This window comes from Bufo bufo, chromosome 1, assembly GCF_905171765.1.
Source record: "Bufo bufo chromosome 1, aBufBuf1.1, whole genome shotgun sequence".
In the NCBI taxonomy this organism is placed as follows: domain Eukaryota; kingdom Metazoa; phylum Chordata; class Amphibia; order Anura; family Bufonidae; genus Bufo; species Bufo bufo.
The window spans coordinates 481,805,378-481,828,069 of NC_053389.1; the positions used below are offsets into that span (position 1 = coordinate 481,805,378).

The 22,692-nt window shown below is 41.2% G+C and overlaps 1 protein-coding gene across 1 annotated transcript in view; it reads left to right on the forward strand.

The window, feature by feature from the left end:
• Positions 1 to 3,362: 3,362 nt before the first annotated feature.
• Positions 3,363 to 22,692, forward strand: part of LGR5 (leucine rich repeat containing G protein-coupled receptor 5) — a 189,974-nt gene continuing 170,644 nt past the window's right edge. Inside the window, 1 exon segment of the mRNA XM_040409920.1 lies at positions 3,363 to 3,611. Within this exon segment, the coding sequence (XP_040265854.1) occupies positions 3,403 to 3,611 (209 nt within the window). The 5' untranslated portion in view covers positions 3,363 to 3,402.

Consider the following 22,692-nt stretch of genomic DNA (forward strand, 5'->3'; position numbering starts at 1 on the left):
GTGATAAAACAGGTAGGTGGGCGCTCCCTTTAATTACTACTAGCAGATACTACACATCATCAGTGACCTATTCTCATCCAATACTATGGTTCCTTATTAGATGACCCGATACAGGGCCGTGATGAGGGCGACCTGTGATAAAACAGGTAGGTGGACGCTCCCTTTAATTACTACTAGCGGATACTACACATCATCAGTGACCTATTCTCATCCAATACTATGGTTCCTTATTAGATGACCCGATACGGGGCCGTGATGAGGGCGACCTGTGATAAAACAGGTAGGTGGGCGCTCCCTTTAATTACTACTTCGAATACTACACATCATCAGTGACCTATTCTCATCCAATACTATGGTTCCTTATTAGATGACCCGATACGGGGCCGTGATGAGGGCGACCTGTGATAAAACAGGTAGGTGGGCGCTCCCTTTAATTACTACTAGCGAATGCTACACATCATCAGTGACCTATTCTGATCCAATACTATGGTTCCTTATTAGATGACCCGATACGGGGCCGTGATGAGGGCGACCTGTGATAAAACAGGTAGGTGGGCGCTCCCTTTAATTACTACTAGCGAATGCTACACATCATCAGTGACCTATTGTGATCCAATACTATGGTTCCTTATTAGATGACCCGATACGGGGCCGTGATGAGGGCGACCTGTGATAAAACAGGTAGGTGGGCGCTCCCTTTAATTACTACTAGCAGATACTACACATCATCAGTGACCTATTCTCATCCAATACTATGGTTCCTTATTAGATGACCCGATACAGGGCCGTGATGAGGGCGACCTGTGATAAAACAGGTAGGTGGACGCTCCCTTTAATTACTACTAGCGGATACTACACATCATCAGTGACCTATTCTCATCCAATACTATGGTTCCTTATTAGATGACCCGATACGGGGCCGTGATGAGGGCGACCTGTGATAAAACAGGTAGGTGGACGCTCCCTTTAATTACTACTTCGAATACTACACATCATCAGTGACCTATTCTCATCCAATACTATGGTTCCTTATTAGATGACCCGATACGGGGCCGTGATGAGGGCGACCTGTGATAAAACAGGTAGGTGGGCGCTCCCTTTAATTACTACTAGCGAATGCTACACATCATCAGTGACCTATTGTGATCCAATACTATGGTTCCTTATTAGATGACCCGATACGGGGCCGTGATGAGGGCGACCTGTGATAAAACAGGTAGGTGGGCGCTCCCTTTAATTACTACTAGCGAATACTACACATAATCAGTGACCTATTCTCATCCAATACTATGGTTCCTTATTAGATGACCCGATACGGGGCCGTGATGAGGGCGACCTGTGATAAAACAGGTAGGTGGGCGCTCCCTTTAATTACTACTAGCGAATACTACACATCATCAGTGACCTATTCTCATCCAATACTATGGTTCCTTATTAGATGACCCGATACGGGGCCGTGATGAGGGCGACCTGTGATAAAACAGGTAGGTGGGCGCTCCCTTTAATTACTACTAGCGAATGCTACACATCATCAGTGACCTATTGTGATCCAATACTATGGTTCCTTATTAGATGACCCGATACGGGGCCGTGATGAGGGCGACCTGTGATAAAACAGGTAGGTGGGCGCTCCCTTTAATTACTACTAGCAGATACTACACATCATCAGTGACCTATTCTCATCCAATACTATGGTTCCTTATTAGATGACCCGATACAGGGCCGTGATGAGGGCGACCTGTGATAAAACAGGTAGGTGGACGCTCCCTTTAATTACTACTAGCGGATACTACACATCATCAGTGACCTATTCTCATCCAATACTATGGTTCCTTATTAGATGACCCGATACGGGGCCGTGATGAGGGCGACCTGTGATAAAACAGGTAGGTGGGCGCTCCCTTTAATTACTACTTCGAATACTACACATCATCAGTGACCTATTCTCATCCAATACTATGGTTCCTTATTAGATGACCCGATACGGGGCCGTGATGAGGGCGACCTGTGATAAAACAGGTAGGTGGGCGCTCCCTTTAATTACTACTAGCGAATGCTACACATCATCAGTGACCTATTCTGATCCAATACTATGGTTCCTTATTAGATGACCCGATACGGGGCCGTGATGAGGGCGACCTGTGATAAAACAGGTAGGTGGGCGCTCCCTTTAATTACTACTAGCGAATGCTACACATCATCAGTGACCTATTGTGATCCAATACTATGGTTCCTTATTAGATGACCCGATACGGGGCCGTGATGAGGGCGACCTGTGATAAAACAGGTAGGTGGGCGCTCCCTTTAATTACTACTAGCAGATACTACACATCATCAGTGACCTATTCTCATCCAATACTATGGTTCCTTATTAGATGACCCGATACAGGGCCGTGATGAGGGCGACCTGTGATAAAACAGGTAGGTGGACGCTCCCTTTAATTACTACTAGCGGATACTACACATCATCAGTGACCTATTCTCATCCAATACTATGGTTCCTTATTAGATGACCCGATACGGGGCCGTGATGAGGGCGACCTGTGATAAAACAGGTAGGTGGACGCTCCCTTTAATTACTACTTCGAATACTACACATCATCAGTGACCTATTCTCATCCAATACTATGGTTCCTTATTAGATGACCCGATACGGGGCCGTGATGAGGGCGACCTGTGATAAAACAGGTAGGTGGGCGCTCCCTTTAATTACTACTAGCGAATACTACACATCATCAGTGACCTATTCTGATCCAATACTATGGTTCCTTATTAGATGACCCGATACGGGGCCGTGATGAGGGCGACCTGTGATAAAACAGGTAGGTGGGCGCTCATAATCAGCTATGATGAGGTGAGAAGTGCTGCCAACCAGAAAGCATAAAACGTGCGATTGGTGGGCGGTTAGACGGATTAGCGATCGGTCGTAGGAACCGTGTCTTAGTGACAACGTATCCTTAGGCCACTTACGGTATATACATCATAAATTGGGACAATCTACACCTCCTGTACCAGCATTTGAAGGGGTTATCCAACCTTTAAAAAATATATAAAAACTGCAGCAAATTATATAAAATAACAAAATATATATATATGTCTTTCCAACCGGAAAGCCCCCCGGTCTTGGTCTCTGCAGTCCCTTGCCATGCCTGGGCACACGATGTTATTTCACGTTTTCTGAGTGTGTGGCGCGTTGCGGTCCGGCAGCGCTGAGGTACTACAAGTGGCAGCAGCTCCCCGTCCTGAGTGGCTCTGGTGCCTGCAGTGACGTCACTGGGCGCGCAGTTCGGGCTCCCGGCTCCGTATAATAACGCAGTGGGAGATGCTGCAGGCAGTGAGGGAGGCAGACACAGCAGAGTGGAGGCTGCAGCCGTTACTTCCCTGGAATACTTACCGTACAGCATGGACACCTCCCAGACCTGCCTGCTCGTGTGCTCCCTTCTGTGCACCGTACAGCTCGTTAGCGCGGCCAGACCGGGGAAGCAGCAGCAGCACCGGAGCTGTCCCGCCGCCTGCCTGTGTGAACAGGACGGGATGATGATGCGAGTGGACTGCTCAGACCGGGGGCTCACTGCCGTGCCAGCTAACCTCAGCATCTTCACGTCCTACCTGTAAGTGGCACCCATGCCCACTCCTTACAGTTCCAGCGCTTCGTCCCTTCCTGTTGTGGCTTGTAAACGTTATTATTGATGCATGTGGCGCCGACATAGTCAGTGGTGCTGTACCTGTCTAGGTGCCATATGATGCACATGCCGTCAGTGCTTGCCCAGGCTAGCTTGGCATCACATGGCACCAATCATACCGACAGACAAATCGGATCATCCATGAAGACGTCTTATTAGATAGTTACTCGTCTCTAATAAGCATCTTATGTACAAGAACGTGTCCATTCTCCGCCATTCCTCCTACATGTCCGCTCCCTGCACTTACCCTGATATGACTGTATAGCATATACTGATGTAGCAGTGCTGAGTGTGTAGATTGAAATGATATCGTGTATGGATCAATGTGCAAATCCCACTGTCATCATAGTACAGGACTACTCTGGTCAATTTAGCATTCATGGGACTGTCAGTGTAGTATAGGACTAATGTGGTTACTTTAGACTATTATGGGACTGTCAGTGTAGTATAGGACTATATGGTTATTTTAGACTAATATGGGACTGTCATTGTAGTATAGGACTAATGTGGTTACTTTAGACTATTATGGGACTGTCAGTGTAGTATAGGACTAATGTGGTTACTTTAGACTATTATGGGACTGTCAGTGTAGTATAGGACTAATGTGGTTACTTTAGACTATTATGGGACTGTCAGTGTAGTACAGTATAGGACTAATGTGGTTACTTTAGACTATTATGGGACTGTCAGTGTAGTATAGGACTAATGTGGTTACTTTAGACTATTATGGGACTGTCAGTGTAGTATAGGACTAGGTGGTTACTTTAGACTATTATGGGACTGTCAGTGTAGTATAGGACTAATGTGGTTACTTTAGACTATTATGGGACTGTCAGTGTAGTATAGGACTATATGGTTATTTTAGACTAATTTGGGACTGTCAGTGTAGTATAGGACTAATGTGGTTACTTTAGACTATTATGGGACTGTCAGTGTAGTACAGGACTATGTGGTCAATTTAGCATTTATGGGACTGTCAGTGTAGTATAGGACTAATGTGGTTACTTTAGACTATTATGGGACTGTCAGTGTAGTACAGGACTATGTGGTCAATTTAGCATTTATGGGACTGTCAGTGTAGTATAGGATTATGTGCTTACTTTGGACTATTCTGGGACTGTCATTGTAGTACAGGACTATGTGGTCAATTTAGCATTTATGGGACTGTCCTAGTACAGTGCTAATATGGTCACTTTAGCTATTATGGGACTGTCGTAGTAGTATAGGACTTATGTAATTTTTGACTATTATGAGACATGGTTGTACAGAACTAATGTGGTCATTTTGGACTATTATGGGACTGTCTTAGTACAGAACTAATGTGGTCACTTTATGATGGGACTGTCATTGTAGTACAGGACTATGAGGACATTTTTGACTATTATGAGACATGGTTGTACAGGACTAATGAGGTCATTTTGGACTATTATAGGACTGTCCTTGTAGAGAACTAATGATGGGGCTGTCCTTGTAGGACAGGACTAAGTCATTTTATCTGTTCTGAGACTATACAGATGGGTAGCAGTTTTTTACATGGATTCCCATCCAGAATCAAAGTGACAGATTAAACATTATTCTGCAGTGCCATAACTCCTGAAGGCACCTTTACTGGATCAGGGACCACCCTACAGAATAAGGGAGGTCTGTCCGATCCCAGCAGGAGCCGGGGAGATCAGGTAGTCCGATGAAGTGCTAGTAGGTCCATTACTGATCTAGGGTCAGGCTCTGTAGCAGACAACGTGTGGTAATATTATTTCTTTTCGAGCTCCAGGGCGCTGTACATATGGAAAGGGTTTACATACATAATGTGACAGACTGGAGGGGGAGAGGGCTCAATCTACAGGGGAACAGCAGGTGAGGGTAGAAGCTGCTCAGACGCTGCTGTGTAATTGTAGGTTGTCCTTATACTATTATTATCTGTATTTATACTATTTTATTCACTATAGAAATCTCCAGCCTTGTGAACCGTTTATGAGAAGCGAAGAAATGCCCTTGTGGGTGCAGAATATCGTTACGGTTGTGAGCCCCTAGACAGGTTTAGCTGGTGGACTTTTAGGGGGGTCATTTATCATTTAAGGTTGTTTTTAAGTCTGGCTTTTTTTTTTTTTGCGTGCCTTCTCCAAATTTATGAACTGGTGTAATGTGATTTACACCTTTCGGTGTAAAAGTAGACCAGGGGGTTGCCTGGCGTGAGTTTCGTCTTTTGCAAAATTTGAGCCATAATCCAATTTAATCCTGGTCTAACCTCACCTATAGACCACTGTGAAAAGTGGGGAGGGTCACCAAATGTCGCCACCGTTACACCCCAAAACGGACATATCTGATTCCATAAATGACCCCCACAGCATCCCTGTGAAGACAAGCTTGTGCTGTGCTCCTGCCAGTCTAGGGCCATTTGGCAGCCACCTACCTATATAGGCTCCTTATCGCGTGGTGTTAGGAAAGCGAGATCCTAGACTGATTTCTGAGAGGAGTTCTATTGATATTCCAGTTACTCCGTCTGCCCGGCCATAACCCAGGTCACTGTAATGGTGGAGTAAACATCCGCATAGAGATCGCTGGATGCCACGTAGGGGTGGCATAACTGCAGGTTCTGGTTTTAAGAATGGGCTTTGTTTTTAAAAAAAAGAAGGGCTTTGTTTCTTCCTTATGGGCGTCTGTAATATGGTATTTCCCACCAAATTAATTTTTTACAGCGTCCCTTTTCTTTTAGTAATGTGAAGGGTTACTTGCCTTTTTTTGGAGGGGGGGGGTAGTAACATGATTTCCTTTGACTGATACAGTGTGAACTTTCATGACCATCTATAATGCAGTCCCTCTGCTTGTCAGGACTATTGCAAGCAAAGCCAAGGGAAAATGTTGATTACAGTTGCAAAAACGTTATCTCTACCTTTGGTTTATGAGACAAGTCTTTGAAGTGTACAAGTAATCTTTAACTGCGATATTAAAACAAAGGAGACAAGTGAAGTCGCCGTACAGGAAGCACGTGCCGGCCTCCAGGAGGTTTACACCAAGAATGGGGCGGCTGCAGGTGTCTTCTAGCACCTTGCGTGTCAACGCGGCAGAGCTGGGATTTGGCTTGATTTCACTCCATTCAACGTGGTACCTTGGGGTGATATGAAAGAGTTAACATAGAGTCGACGTCCTAGGAGGTGTATTTTCTGATGCCTAAAAGAAACTGGTGCACGTGTCCACGCTGCATCATTACGCCATTGCTGGGAAGACTGCAATTCATCAGCAGGGGACAGTTTGAAGTTTGTTCTCAAATTTGTCTGATTCTGTAAAGGTAACGGTCTAGGTGCCAAGTTCATGAGGGTGGCACACAGCACTTAGCACAGGTTAGGGTACGTTCACACTAGCGTTTTTTTTTTTCCGGTATTGAGTTCCGTCCTAGGGGCTCAATACCGGAAAAAAACACATCAGTTTTATCCTAATGCATTCTGAATGGAGAGCAATCCGTTCAATATGCATCAGGATGTCTTCAGTTCAGTCACTGAACGGTTTTTGGACGGAGAAAATACTGCAGCATGGTGCGGTATTTTCTCCATCCAAAATTCCGGAACACATGCCGGATGCGGCATTATTTTACATTGAAATGCATCAATGCCGGATATTGCAATGCATTTGTCAGATGGATCCGGATCCGTCTGACAAATGTCATCCGTTTGCGTCCAGATTGCCGGATCCGGCAGGCAGTTCTGCCGACGGAACTGCCTGCCGGAATCCTCTGCCGCAAGTGTGAAAGTAGCCTTAGGCTACTTTCACACTAGCGTTTTTACTGGATCCGTCAGGATTCAGCAAAACGCTTCCGTTACTGATAATACAACCGTCTGCGTCCGCTATGAACGGATCCGGTTGTATTATCTTTAACATGACCAAGACGGATCCGTCATGAACTCCATTGAAAGGAAATGGAGGACGGATCCGTTTTCTATTGTGTCAGTGAAAACGGATCCGTCCCCATTGACTAGTATTGGGGGTCATGACAGATCCGTATTGCTCCGCATCCCAGGACGGATGTTGCGGTTTGCTCTCTGGTATGGGAACGCAACTAAACGGAACGGAGCATTCGGTTCTGTTCAGTTCAGTTTTTTCCCCATTGACAATGAATGGGGACAAAACTAAAGCGTTTTTTTTTTCCAGTATTGAGTCCCTATGAGTGATCTCAATACCGGAAAACTAAAACGCTAGTGTGAAAGTAGCCTAAAACTAGGCTAGGTCAGGAGTGGCATGCAATTTGTTGAGACAGTCTTTATGATAAGCCAAAATGACAGGAGCTGCCACAAACCACTGGACTTCTGAAGCTGACGGCAAAGAATAGACTATTGGTGTCTATCTCATATCTATCTATCTATCTATCTATCTATCTATCTCATATCTATCTACAGGGAGTGCAGAATTATTAGGCAAGTTGTATTTTTGAGGATTAATTTTATTATTGAACAACAACCATGTTCTCAATGAACCCAAAAAACTCATTAATATCAAAGCTGAATATTTTTGGAAGTAGTTTTTAGTTTGTTTTTAGTTTTAGCTATTTTAGGGGGATATCTGTGTGTGCAGGTGACTATTACTGTGCATAATTATTAGGCAACTTAACAAAAAACAAATATATACCCATTTTAATTATTTATTTTTACCAGTGAAACCAATATAACATCTCAACATTCACAAATATACATTTCTGACATTCAAAAACAAAACAAAAACAAATCAGTGACCAATATAGCCACCTTTCTTTGCAAGGACACTCAAAAGCCTGCCATCCATAGATTCTGTCAGTGTTTTGATCTGTTCACCATCAACATTGCGTGCAGCAGCAACCACAGCCTCCCAGACACTGTTCAGAGAGGTGTACTGTTTTCCCTCCTTGTAAATTTCACATTTGATGATGGACCACAGGTTCTCAATGGGGTTCAGATCAGGTGAACAAGGAGGCCATGTCATTAGATTTTCTTCTTTTATACCCTTTCTTGCCAGCCACGCTGTGGAGTACTTGGACGCGTGTGATGGAGCATTGTCCTGCATGAAAATCATGTTTTTCTTGAAGGATGCAGACTTCTTCCTGTACCACTGCTTGAAGAAGGTGTCTTCCAGAAACTGGCAGTAGGACTGGGAGTTGAGCTTGACTCCATCCTCAACCCGAAAAGGCCCCACAAGCTCATCTTTGATGATACCAGCCCAAACCAGTACTCCACCTCCACCTTGCTGGCGTCTGAGTCGGACTGGAGCTCTCTGCCCTTTACCAATCCAGCCACAGGCCCATCCATGTGACCCATCAAGACTCACTCTCATTTCATCAGTCCATAAAACCTTAGAAAAATCAGTCTTGAGATATTTCTTGGCCCAGTCTTGACGTTTCAGCTTGTGTGTCTTGTTCAGTGGTGGTCGTCTTTCAGCCTTTCTTACCTTGGCCATGTCTCTGAGTATTGCACACCTTGTGCTTTTGGGCACTCCAGTGATGTTGCAGCTCTGAAATATGGCCAAACTGGTGGCAAGTGGCATCTTGGCAGCTGCACGCTTGACTTTTCTCAGTTCATGGGCAGTTATTTTGCGCCTTGGTTTTTCCACACGCTTCTTGCGACCCTGTTGACTATTTTGAATGAAACGCTTGATTGTTCGATGATCACGCTTCAGAAGCTTTGCAATTTTAAGAGTGCTGCATCCCTCTGCAAGATATCTCACTATTTTTGACTATTCTGAGCCTGTCAAGTCCTTCTTTTGACCCATTTTGCCAAAGGAAAGGAAGTTGCCTAATAATTATGCACACCTAATATAGGGTGTTGATGTCATTAGACCACACCCCTTCTCATTACAGAGATACACATCACCTAATATGCTTAATTGGTAGTAGGCTTTCGAGCCTATACAGCTTGGAGTAAGACAACATGCATAAAGAGGATGATGTGGTCAAAATACTCATTTGCCTAATAATTCTGCACGCAGTGTATCTGTCTATCTATCTATCTATCTGTCTATCTATCTATCTCATATCTATCTATCTATCTATCTATCTATCTATCTGTCTATCTATCTATCTCATATCTATCTATCTATCTATCTATCTATCTATCTATCTATCTAATATCTATCTATCTTTCCATCTATCTCTTATCCATCTGTCTAGCTCATCTATTTTTTATCTACAGTTTATTCTGTTTTTTGTGGATTAAAGGGGGACTTGGGGGTCTTCGGGCTTGCACCCTTGGTATTGGACCTTTTCCATTTTTATGGTGCAGTTTTGTTCTGTCTGTCTGTCAATCTATCCAATCCCAAAGGCATTTAGAAAATGTTTTTATTAGCCCGTGCATTTAACCAATGCAATGTTTCAGCTCACATAATGGAGCTTTTCTATGTAAGCTAAAACGTCACAGTGTTCCAGGATCAGGAACTATATGGCTGCCATTACCTACTTGGATATACACTGCTGCTTTCTAATCTGTCTGTCTGTCTGTCTATCTTATCTATCTATCTACCTACCATATCAATGTTATCTATCTTTCGCATATCTATCTATCTATCTATACAAGTCCAAGATAACAGTACTTCCAGTAGATAAGGCAGCTGGGTGCCAGCGACAAGGTCCCAGATTCCGAGGTCCACTCCAAAATATGATGAAATATAGTGAAGTGTTCAAGCAAAGTGCAGCGGAACATGTCTATATTACATAGCAAGTGCATCAAGTACATAATTAAAAAGAAATAAATCACATAATACAATCTATACAATACATGGATGATAGAAAGTATTTATTTCTAATATGACCTTCTGAAGAGTGATATAAAACATGACATAAAACATAATAAAAACTATAAATCACATAATACAATACATTGTATTATCTGATGGATATATTTTATACTATATATGTTTTTACATCAGTCATCTCAATAATGTAGTTCGCACACTTGCTGCATAATATGGACCCAGTCACACTTTGCTTGAGAAAGGCTCTGAGGACACAGCTGAAATATGGACCTGGGGCAATAAATACTTCACTATTTCTCATCGTATTTTTTCTTATCTGTCTTCTGCTTGTCTATCAAGTTATCTATCTGTCATGGTTATTATGAGGTGAGATGGTTGATCTTACTATAACTAAAAGACTTTTAAAACGATTGCTTAAAATGGCCTGAAATGCGTAGAGTCAGTGCTATTTCTCCCCAGCATTGGGTTGTAGTAAGCAGTCACAAGGCAGACAGTAAACTGTTATTTGGGGCTACCCATGGTGTTTATTGTGTTTCTGCAGTCTGCGTTATTTTGTGGTTTATGTGTCTGAGGATACGGCTCTGGTATGAAGAAGAGCTTCTTCTCTTGTGTGGTCGCCTCCAACATCCTGCCTCCGCGTTCCATGTTTGTTTTGATGCCTTAATCCCAGGGTCCTGTTTGCTTGTGTGAAGAACTTTGAGTCTTCCAGATGCTCTGTATGGCCGTCGTTGTTTTATTTCATTTCTGCTCGGCTTCCTTGCTACAGATGAGGTGCCATTAAAGCCGGCAAAGGTGTTCACAAGAACAACAGTGGCTTGAGACAATATGATACCTTTGTCTGGTAGCGTCTACATAGATCAAAGACGCATCTTAGGCCACTCAGGTGTCTCCTTAGAAATTCACGATTCTCCCCAACAATGAACGCATTGTACTAATGTGATTACTCTGCCGAATATTATTCTGCGCTTTCTGGATAATAGAGCGTATTTATTGCTAATATGACCTTCAGAAGAGTAATCCTCTAGGTGTAATCCTACAGCATGTACAAATTAATTTATGCTGCCTGAAGCATTTCGGGATAATGAGACATGCCAAAGATGACAAGAAGCTGACTGGGATTCAAATGGACTAATCCTACCAATAGACAAACTATTTTCAAGGGGTTTTTAATATGATATCCCCTTTCCTAGCTAAAGTCTGTGGCCTTCAAAGCTTGTTTGTGATGTCAGAAGTGTCATCTGATAGTTTACTCACTTCCAATCCATGAAGAAATAGCTGGGCTCCCTCGGAATACAGACGCGGCATTCATACTGTAGCTTTTTCCGTTATTTCGACACTGTAGCCATGCTATCTAGAATGTAGCAGCAATCCCTCCGAGAGTGAATCCGTGGAATGCAGCAGGCAAACTAGTTGGGAGCATGGTGTGACTTTCAGACCCACAACAAGAGCTCAGTAAAATAGCACAAAGCCATAGTTTTACTAGCGAAACAAGCTCCAGATTTAGCTGTTTATCAGTTGCTATTTATCGGAGGACTATCGTTTTTGAAAATATTACATAACGAGCTGCATTTCTGTCCGTTCACTGTCTGGTGTCAAATATCTGAGCCGATGATTCCTCCACACGTAGGTGCCGCATTTCGGAAGCATGATATCACCATGCTTTGGTACAGGATACATATGGGAACAAGTAGAATGCAGTTTATCTATTTTTCACTCTGGTTTTCAATGTGGATTGAATTATCAGATAAGCTAAAGAAGACGCATCTTTATTACATCTGTGTCATTGAATACGTTATCTGTGCAATTCATCAGTGTCCTCCCACTACAATGTCTAGCGGATTGACTTACTCGCTTTAAATGAGCCCGAATCTAGCAGAGAAACCCCCCCCCCCTCCCCTCTAACTTTCTCATACTGTAAAAAGCTTAGGACATAGGAGGAACAATAAACTTCCAGCGTTAGCGTTACGCGATATCGCTTCAAACGGTGGAAAATCGGAAATCTCAGTGTGACGGCTATTGTGCGCTGCACACACCTTTTAGCAGCCCTCTTCTTGTTCCAGCACATTCTTGCTGAAATCACCGCTGCTCTATTTATTTCCGTGCCACTATCAGGATTCATAGTAAGCGCAGTTGCATAATCATTTACTTTGTAGTATTTTCATGTGCCTAGATGAGTAAGGAGAGGTTGCGCGCAGTTAATCATCATACTAGAGCCCTACACACCATTGTTAATGAATGACAGTTTATAGCTCAGTATAAAAGCATTTTTCATGTAGCATGCAGCACAATAGTAGAGCATGCTCCTGGGAGTCATTGGAACAGTGTAAACAGGTGTGAATTAAGCCGCGTGGATTGTGGCGACGAGGCGTACAGGCTGCAGCAATACTGCTATGATCAATGGACACACTGTTTCCTTTCATGACATTGTAAAAACTCTTGTAAAAAAAAAAAAGACTGCCTATAACGTACAAGGTGAAGATATGAGGCAAGTAGGCCCTATGTACCGTGGTGTAATGTCACACTCATCACTGTTTGTATTAGCAAAAGATAGTTGTCATTCCCGCCATTTTGGTAAGGACAGGAGAAAGAAAAGTAAATTGTAACTGGCCACAGAAAAGTCATTTAGACCTGTAAAATAATACACTATGCATTATGATATAATTAGAATAAAAAAATTATAGAGTTAAAAAATTGCTCCAGCCAAAAACGGAGACATCTGCAGAACTCCAGGTACAGTTCTTGTTATTGCTTCCGGAGGGAGAGTAGGAATATCCATGGCACTCCAGTTAGAGTATATGCAATTCTTTTTAATGGTCAAAGTAAGATTAACATCACCTATTTTTCCAAACAGTATTACATATCCAGGAGTAGAAAAAAATATTATAGCCACATTGTATTCCCCGGACGTTTCGGTCTATCATTAGACCTTTTTCAGCGGGATCTCATTGGTGGCAATTCTGGACGCGATGCTCGTCTGTCATGGGGATCAAGAATCCATCATGTCAACATCCATCATGTCATGTGAATTGATAAACTGGTGCTTTCGTAAAAGAGGAAGCCTGGCACAGCATACCTCACTGCAGTGCACATGCCCAGGTAGTACATACATATCAACAGCGCATGCGCAGCACCACTTAGGCTACTTTCACACTAGTGTTTTCAATTCCGCTATTGAGATCTGTCATAGGATCTCAGTAGCAGAGGAAAACGCTTCAGTTTTGTCCCTATTCATTGTCAATGGGGACAAACCTGAACGAAACGGAATGCACCAAAATGCATTCCGTTCTGTTTGGTTGCGCTCCCATCGCGGACAGAATAACTGTGCAAGCAGCGTTTTTTTCTGTCCGTGATGTGTCGTGCGGAGCAAGACGAATCCCTCCTGGCACACAATGTAAGTCAATGGGGACTGATGACGGATCCGTCATGAACACCATTGAAAGTCAATTTTCCTTTGTGTCAGAAAAAACGGATCTGTCCCCAATTGACTTTCAATGGTGTTCTAGACGGATCCGTCATGGCTATAAAAGACATAATACAACCGGAACCGTTCATGACGGATGCATGCGGTTGTATTATGGTATCGGAAGCATTTTTGCAAATCCTTGACGGATCCGCAAAAAACGCTAATGTGAAAGTAGCCTTAGGTGACTCTTCATTGGTAACTTATATATATGTATATAGCACGTGGTGTTTTAAAAAGTAATTTATGAGATTTTGCCTCATCCGAATTAGCATACTGGGAGATCACTTAATATAGTATTGCTTGGTGGCAGTTTAGGGGCCGAAATAGAGGTACTAGGTTATTTTTTCAAAAAAAGTGGTCGGTCTGCGGTGCAGTCCTTGATCTCGGACCATGGTACCTGGAGAAAATGGAGAATATGCCCCCTAAAACCTGTATCTTTTGTGCAGGAAGTTTCTTCATGAACTGGGGAAACTGGAAGTGGGCCAGCCTCTGGCCAGAGCCTCTGGCAGTCCAGTTATCATCTTTCCGGATTCCAAGGCACCAGAAATTGTACAACGAATTATAGACTTTATACTATATTGACATGCAGCAGATTTGTTACAGCTATTTCTACAACCTAGGCAGGTTTTCTGCAAGCTCTATGTAAATGAATGAGACAGTTGCAGAAATATATTCAGCAAATCTGCCACAAGTGAATGTACCCTTTAATGTTCCATTAAATCAAGTGGAAGTTGTTAATAGCTAAAGACCCCGTGTGGCCAAAACATTGCCGCTTTTGCTATATTTTATAATAGCTTTTGCAATAGGCTGACTTTTCATGTCCCTGTTCATCTTGTGCTGTGGGACAGAGTCAGCAGTCATCTTATTATCATCAAAGGGCAGGATTTAAGGGGGCAAATAACACAGGATCCACCATTGATAATCGGTAAGGGGGCAGCTCACCCTCCCTACACATTGACCTCTGTACCACCATGGATAACTCAAGTCATGCCATGTCAACATGTCAACGTCAGCAATTCAGGCAAGATGATGTGAATAGAATAAAATATTCAATGAGAGAATAAAAAGATGGGAATAATAAATATCTTTCAGTGTCTAGAAAAGAACAAATGAATGAATTTCCTCTTTAAAGTTTTCTCTTTCAAAATCAAAAGCTGTAAAAAGTCAATGAAATACAAAGGCATGAAACAAAGGGGCTGACTTTAGTCTTCAGTCGGATGGGTGACAGGAGAAATAACTGTGCACACCTTCACAATGTTATCACCAGAGCAGATAACTCCCTGAAACATTTTCATACATATCTATGAATGATATGGATGCCGTTTTTGTAAGCTTTGGTCTTAATGGTGTATTACATGTTCAGATTTTGTGCCTGATGACCGCTAACAAGCATTCATATGATCAGCGTAATACTGCCACCGATGTTCCTCGATGAAGCGAGTAAATGATCACATGAGAACGAACTTGCACCCCATAATCTTTGCATGAAAAGGCTGGTCTGTCATTGGCTTTAAATTGCTAAATGCGATTGTGTTGCGAAACAGCTAAATGATGATCCACTCGTCTAAACGCACCATAAGTCCAAGTTATTTAAAAAGTCGGATTTGCCCCCAAATAGAACCAATGAGAATGGTTGTACTGGTATCCCAAAGGCCGTTCAATAGCAACATGGCACCAGTAAACCAATCCATCAAAATCTGGTCTGCAAAAGCCATATGGTGGTCCTCCCCTTCTGAAACCTCCAGTGTACCCAAAGAGCAGTTTACGTCCATATGTATGACATTGTATTACCCAGTAGAGCCCACCTAACAGTTTAAAGGGCGCTCTGTGTTTCAGATTGCAAGAGCTGGCTTGAAAATACTAGTAAACTGAAGTACAATGTGTCATGAGAAAATGGCTTGGATGAGTAAAAGCATTCCAAAGTTATTAACACATAAGTTGATACATGTCACATTTGCAAAATTTGGCTTGATCTATAAGGTGAAAATTGGCTGTGTCCTGAAAGGGTTAAAAGGGGAAGGGAGGGATCAAATTCACTTAAAATACTGTAATTACATATTTTCTATATACTCAATATTTTCACCATGCACTGTTTCTTCACTCAGAAGTCAAATTCTTGATGTATTATATTTTGTTATCAATAAGCTTGTGTATATATATTGTGTGGATGTGTGTATATATATATTTATACAATACTGTGCAAAGTTTTAGGCAGACAAGAATGATTTCAAAAATAGAAGTGTTAATAATTTATTTTTATCAATTAACAAAATGTAAAGTGAATGAACAAAAGAGAAATCTAATGCAAATCAATATTAGGGTCCATTCACACGTCCGTGTGTGTTTTTGGATCTGCAAAACACGGACATTGGCGATGTGCTTTCCGCATTTTGTGGACCGCGCATCACAGGCACTTAATAGAAAATGCCTATTCTTGTCCGCAATTGTTCTATTTTTTTCGGGATCGGAATTGCGGACCAGGAAGTGCGGATCCGCAATACGATGTGCTGCCCCATAGAAATGAATGGGTCCGCAATTCCGTTCCGCAAAATGCAGAATGAAATTGCGTACGTGTGAATGGACCCTTAGATGTAACCACCCTCTTCCTTCAAAACAGCATAATTTATTCTAGGTAGACTTGCACACGGTTTTAAGGAATTTGGCAGAGAGGTTGTCCGAAACATCTTGCAGAACTAACCACAGATCTTCTGTGAATGTAGACTTGCATTGTGTTAATTGCTAAAAATAAACTATTAACTCTATTTTTGAAAGCATTCTTATTTTGCAGCGGTTTTCCACACCTGCTTACATCTTTTGCACAGTACTATACATACATACTCAGGTCTATTATAGCTTTCTCCTTTGAGGGCCAGTGCACCCCTATCTTTCTGCAGCCATAAGGCACCTAACCATAGGGGAAGGTGCCTGAACATTAGGTAGTCTAGCTTGCGGGTTCTAGTAAAGGTGTGCTTTTCTATTTGTCTGCTCATGTACTGAATTCTGCCTTTGTACCAACCTTTCCTGCATGCCCTGACTTCTGCCTGTTTACCGTACTGATCCGCAGTTGCTTGCCCTAACCTCCGACTTCTTTTAGATATATGCACAAACCCTGCCTGGCCTGACCTCAGGCTGTTTCCTGACTACAAGTATGGCATGTTTCTTCTTTGCGGCACACTGGTATCTCTGACCCCCGTGGGTCAGCTACCAACTATACCAGGACTGTTCCAAGAGGTAGCAGCCTGGTGGCTCCCCTGCAGTGAAGGCTAGATAGAATAGCGCCCTTAGCACTTGTCCAAAGTCAAACTAATTAGTTGGCACAATAATTCCATACCCACTGTCTGTTACTATTATATATATATATATATATATATATATATATAGAAAAATAAATACACCGCAGCACGTCCATAAGGTGAAAATGTGGGATCCTTTATTCACCCAAGCAGCGACGTTTCGGTCCGCTTGCTGGTCCCAGCAAGCGGACCGAAACGTCGCTGCTTGGGTGAATAAAGGATCCCACATTTTCACCTTATGGACGTGCTGCGGTGTATTTATTTTTCTGGTTGTTTGACACTGTGGTCGAGTGTCGATACCGCTGGCACCCAACATTTGCTACTAGGAGTGCTGCCCTGAACCTTCATCTATTATATATATATATATAAAATTTCTATGTGTATCGGTCCTCAGCTGGGAAATTAAAAAGATAAAATAAATCTATTATATGTATCTATTTTATGTACAGTTTTAAAAGTGTGCAAAAGTTACAAAAGTATACAATTATAAAAGTACAAAGATGCAACTGGATGTAGTGTTGTACTTACATTTAATTTTAACTATTAGCACTATCACTGGGCATTGTACAATTGCTTTCCACGCAATTGCGCCTCTCATGCCCAATCTGAGGATTAGTTAAGAGAATAACATTGGAGCACCACTTTAAATAGTTGCTTCTAAAAGAATAGCAAGTAGAGTAATGGTTACAGAATGTATGTTATGCCGCTTTCAAAGGTGAGATAGCAACAGACTTCTCATGATCCTGTGGAATGCAGGTGTGCACCATACTTTTCAAGGAAATCCAAACAGCATCAGTTCTTAAATTTTTTTGTTCACATTCAGTGTACAAAAATGAGAAGTCTGCACCCATGTGGCACTAGTGAAAGTCAAAGCATGCTCATTTTGTGCACTGAAATTTGCACATTAACCCAAAGAGTTGATTAACCCCTTAAGGACCCAGGATGAGAATGCTCGTCCTAAATGGCCGGCACTTTGTGCATTTTCGTCCTGTGGTCCTTTCTCCCCCCCCCTCCCCCATGTGCGGTGCCGCGATCAGCAGCACGGATCCGTGCTGACAGCCGGATCCCTGCTGCATCCACCAGCATCGGTGATAATGCTGATGCCGGTGGATTAACCCCTCATATGTCGTGGTTAGTGCTGACCGCGGCATATGGGAGGTTTGCACTCCCTCTCCTCATACATCGGGTCCCTGCGCTGCGGTGGCGGGGACCCGATGGTTGCCATGGCAGCCCCAAGCCATTCCAAGGCCTTGGGGCTCGGCATGTACAGAGGCCTATGAGGCCCAGCCTCCAGGCTCAGTTTCATAGGCAAATTATCAGTGTATTACACTATGTATTGTGCTGCATTGAAACAGGGATAAGACCCTGTAATGTTGGTCCCATAGTGGGACAGAAATAAAAGATAATAAAAGTGAAATAAGTGTTTTTAACAATAAAAAAAATGAAAGTTTCAATTAAGAAAAAGCCCCTTTACCATAAAAAGAGACGTATAAAATTGTAAAAAATAGAGAAAAATTAAAAAAACAAACATATTAGGTATCGCTGAGTCTGTAACAACCTGCTCTATAAAAATATCACATGAGATAACCCGTCTGGTGAACACCATAAAAATTTTTATAAAATGAGATCCTAACTGAGGCAATCGCAATCGCCCAAAAAATAAAAAAAGATATGGCATTCAAAAAATAGAGACACTAGAACATTTTTTATTTTTTTTGAAAAATGCTTTTATTGTTTAAAACCAAAATATATATATAAAAAAACAGACATATTGGGTATCTCCACATCCGTAACAACCTGCTCTAAAAATTATCACAAATCACAAAAAGTGTAATACCAAACGATCAAAAAGTAGTATGTACTCCAAAATAGTAACAATCAAACCTTCACCTCATGCCGCAAAAACTGAGCCCCTATATAAGATAATCGCCGGAAAAAGAAAAATAATACGGCTTTCAGAAAAAGGAGACACAAAAAAAGATTTTTTTCAAAAATGCTTTATTATGTAAAACTGAAACAAAAGAAAAATAAAAGTAGACATATTTGGTATTGTCATGTCCACAACAACCTGCTCTATAAAAATAGCACATGATCTAACCTGTGAGATGAACACCGTAAACAAAAAAAAATTTAAACTGTGCCAGAACAGCCATTTTTTGGGTTACCTTGCCTCACAAAAAGCGTAATATAGAGCAATCAAAAGTCATATATAACACAAAATAGTACCAACAAAAGTGTCACTTTATCCTATAATTTCCAAAATGGGCTCACTTTTTGTAGTTTCTACTGTAGGATTTATCCCAGTGAAATCTGACCTCCAAAATCCATATGGCGCTCCTTTCCTTCTGTGCCCTGCCGTGTGCCCGTACAGCAGTTTACAACCACATGTGGGGTGTTTCTGTAAACTACAGAATCGGGGTAATAAATATTGAGTTTTTTTTGGCTGCTAACCTTTGATGTGTTACAGGAAAAAATGAATTAAAATGGAAAATCTGCCAAAAAAGTGAAATTTAAAAATGTCATCTCCTTTTTTCCTTTAACACCTAAAGGGTTAATAAAGTTTGTAAAATCAGTTTTGAATAACTTGAGTGGTGTAGTTTCTACAATGGGGTCATTTATGGGTGGTTTCCACTATCTAAGCCCCACAAAGTGACTTTAGAATTGAAGTGGTCCTTAAAAAACTGGGTTTCTTAAAAATTAAAAAATTTGCTTCTAAAATTCTAAGCCTTATAAGATCCTAAAAATAAAAAAATATATAATAAAATTACATTTACAAAATGATGCAAACATGAAAGTGGACATATGGGAAATATAAAGTAATAACTCTTTTATGATGTATCACTATCTGCCTTAAAAGCAGATAAATGAAAATTGCTAATTTTTCTAAATTTTTGGTACATTTTGAATTTTTTAAATAAATAAAGGTGAATTATATCGACTTAAATTTTTCACTATCATGAAGTACAATGTGTCGCGAGAAAACAATCTGAGAATGGCTTGGATAAGTAAAAGCATTCTGAAGTTATTACCACATAAAGTGATACATGTCAAGTTTCCAAAAAACGGCCTGGTCCTTAAGGTGAAAAATGCCAGGGTCCTTAAGGTGTTAAAGTTGATGTTGATGTTAGTTTCTGTCCACAGAATATATTATCAAATGAAGCCTGGACGGACCTGCAGTGGCACATAAAGTTCAGTCAGTACAGTAATATTCACATCCACATACTGAAGTGGTCACACGTGCTCAGCTCCATCTTTCAACTGCCACAAGCCATATCTACTCTTCGAAGCTGTAACTGTTACAGGTAGAGACCTACTGCAGTAAGAATACACCCCCTGAGGAAGAACACACAGCCCTGAGGAAGAACACACACCCCTGAGGAAGAACACACACCCCTGAGAAACAACACATGCTGAGCTGCCAGCAATTGGAGCAATTAATGGGGGATCTCAGGATCGATGTGACGTACAGGGCTGGTTCTAGCTTTGTTAGAAACAGACTGTCATGTACTATTTGATTTCAGATTTTCATTTTTTACGTCAATCATGGCATGACCCCTTTAAGAAATAATGCACATAGCAGTATACTGTCTCCACACAACCTCTTGTATGGAAGCTGTTATATGGTAGCAATAACAGTCTATGGTAATTACAGAGATTTTGCCGTAAGATTCATTTTGAATGTGACACAAAATAATAATTTGTGACGTGCTCTGTTGGATGCCAGATTGCAGAGACATTTTTTTCTAAGGGAGAATATCCTCGTAATATGGTGCCATACAGTCACACTCAGAGTGCCTGTATCTTCATAGCAGTGTTCCCTTTAGCTATGTGTACCACTGTAAAGATTTACAAGCGGCCTGAGATGGCACAAATAATGGGAATATGTAGGCATAGGTTTTGTGTCAGCATGCTCCTGAAAAACTGCTTGCTGTATATCTAGTTGCCTACCCTTCCAGTAAGCTCATTAAGATTTTTTTTAGATGACCAAGGAAATGAAACATTTCTCTAAATCCTAATAGCACAGACTAATGGTACATGATAATATGTGTTGGTTTATACAAGGTATCTCTACTTCTTGGTGGAAATATTTGGTCAAGCTTGATGCTTAAAGGGGTTGTCTGGGTTCAGAGCTGAACCCAGACATACCCCCATTTTCACCCAGGCAGCCTTAGGAGATCCGGTGACATACCGGGCTCTCCATGGGTAAGCGAGGCTGAGGCTTCTGCTTAGCAGTGGGCCTGTTGGCGTCACCGGCACTAATGGGCGGGCTTTGGCGCTGCCCTAGCCTGTAAAAAGGAAGCCTCTGCCTTGTAGTGTTAAAAACATAAACAAAAAAAAACTTTGCTCTGTGTTATACATTGCAAGGCAAGGGAGAGCATCGGAGCATGAAATGCTCAGATGCTCATATCAGGGGGTCCTCAGGGGTGAAGATAAGGATATGTCCAGGTTCAGCTCTCAACCCGGACAACCCCTTTAAAAAGGTCTAATAATGCTAATCCTTTCAAGTAACAGATGCATATTCATAGCCTCTGACAATGTGCTACATACATGTCAACCAATAAGATACACCATTATAGCATATTTACTTATTAGTAATTCAACTTCCTATGCATTATATAAGCATCTTGTCAGCAAAATACAGAAAATGACTCATAAAGTAATTCTGATGATAGCACGTTATAGTTACTTGAAGAGCTTGCATGACAAAGTATCTCCAAATCTGTTTTCGGCCTGAAGTGCGGAGGACAATTGTCCTGGCATAGGGAGCCTGTTTCCAGCTGTTAACGCGTGCACCAAGCTGACCTCTTCAGTCTACACGCCAACCTAAATTAGAATTTCCTAAAGCGTTCCTTGTTAACCTAGCGTCACTTCACTATGGTAAGCCAGTATTTCACATCTTCCCTGGATTAATGTTATGCACAGGAGTTCTTTATTCTGTGGAAAGATGGATTATAGTTTGCAATTGTGCCCTTTGTATGATAAAAGTATAAAATAGAAATCGAATGTAGGAATATTTTAGAAAATTCTTATGACTAAGCACATTACTACTGCACATTACTTTAAGAGATCCTGTGAAATGAATTACATTATTTGTTTTAAGTGAAAAGTTGTTAGCACTCAGAAAAATATATATTTATATCACTATAATGAAAAATATATATTTATATCACTAGAATGAAAAATATATTATATCACTAGAATGAAAAATATATACTTATATCACTAGAATGAAAAATATATACTTATATCACTAGAATGAAAAATATATACTTATATCACTAGAATGAAAAATATATACTTATATCACTAGAATGAAAAATATATACTTATATCACTAGAATTAAAAATATATACTTATATCACTAGAATGAAAAATATATACTTATATCACTAGAATGAAAAATATATACTTATATCACTAGAATAAAAAATGTAAACTAGAAAAATGTATACTTATATCACTAGAATAAAAAATATATACCGTACTTATATCACTAGAATGAAAAATATATACTTATATTACTAGAATGAAAAAATGTAAACT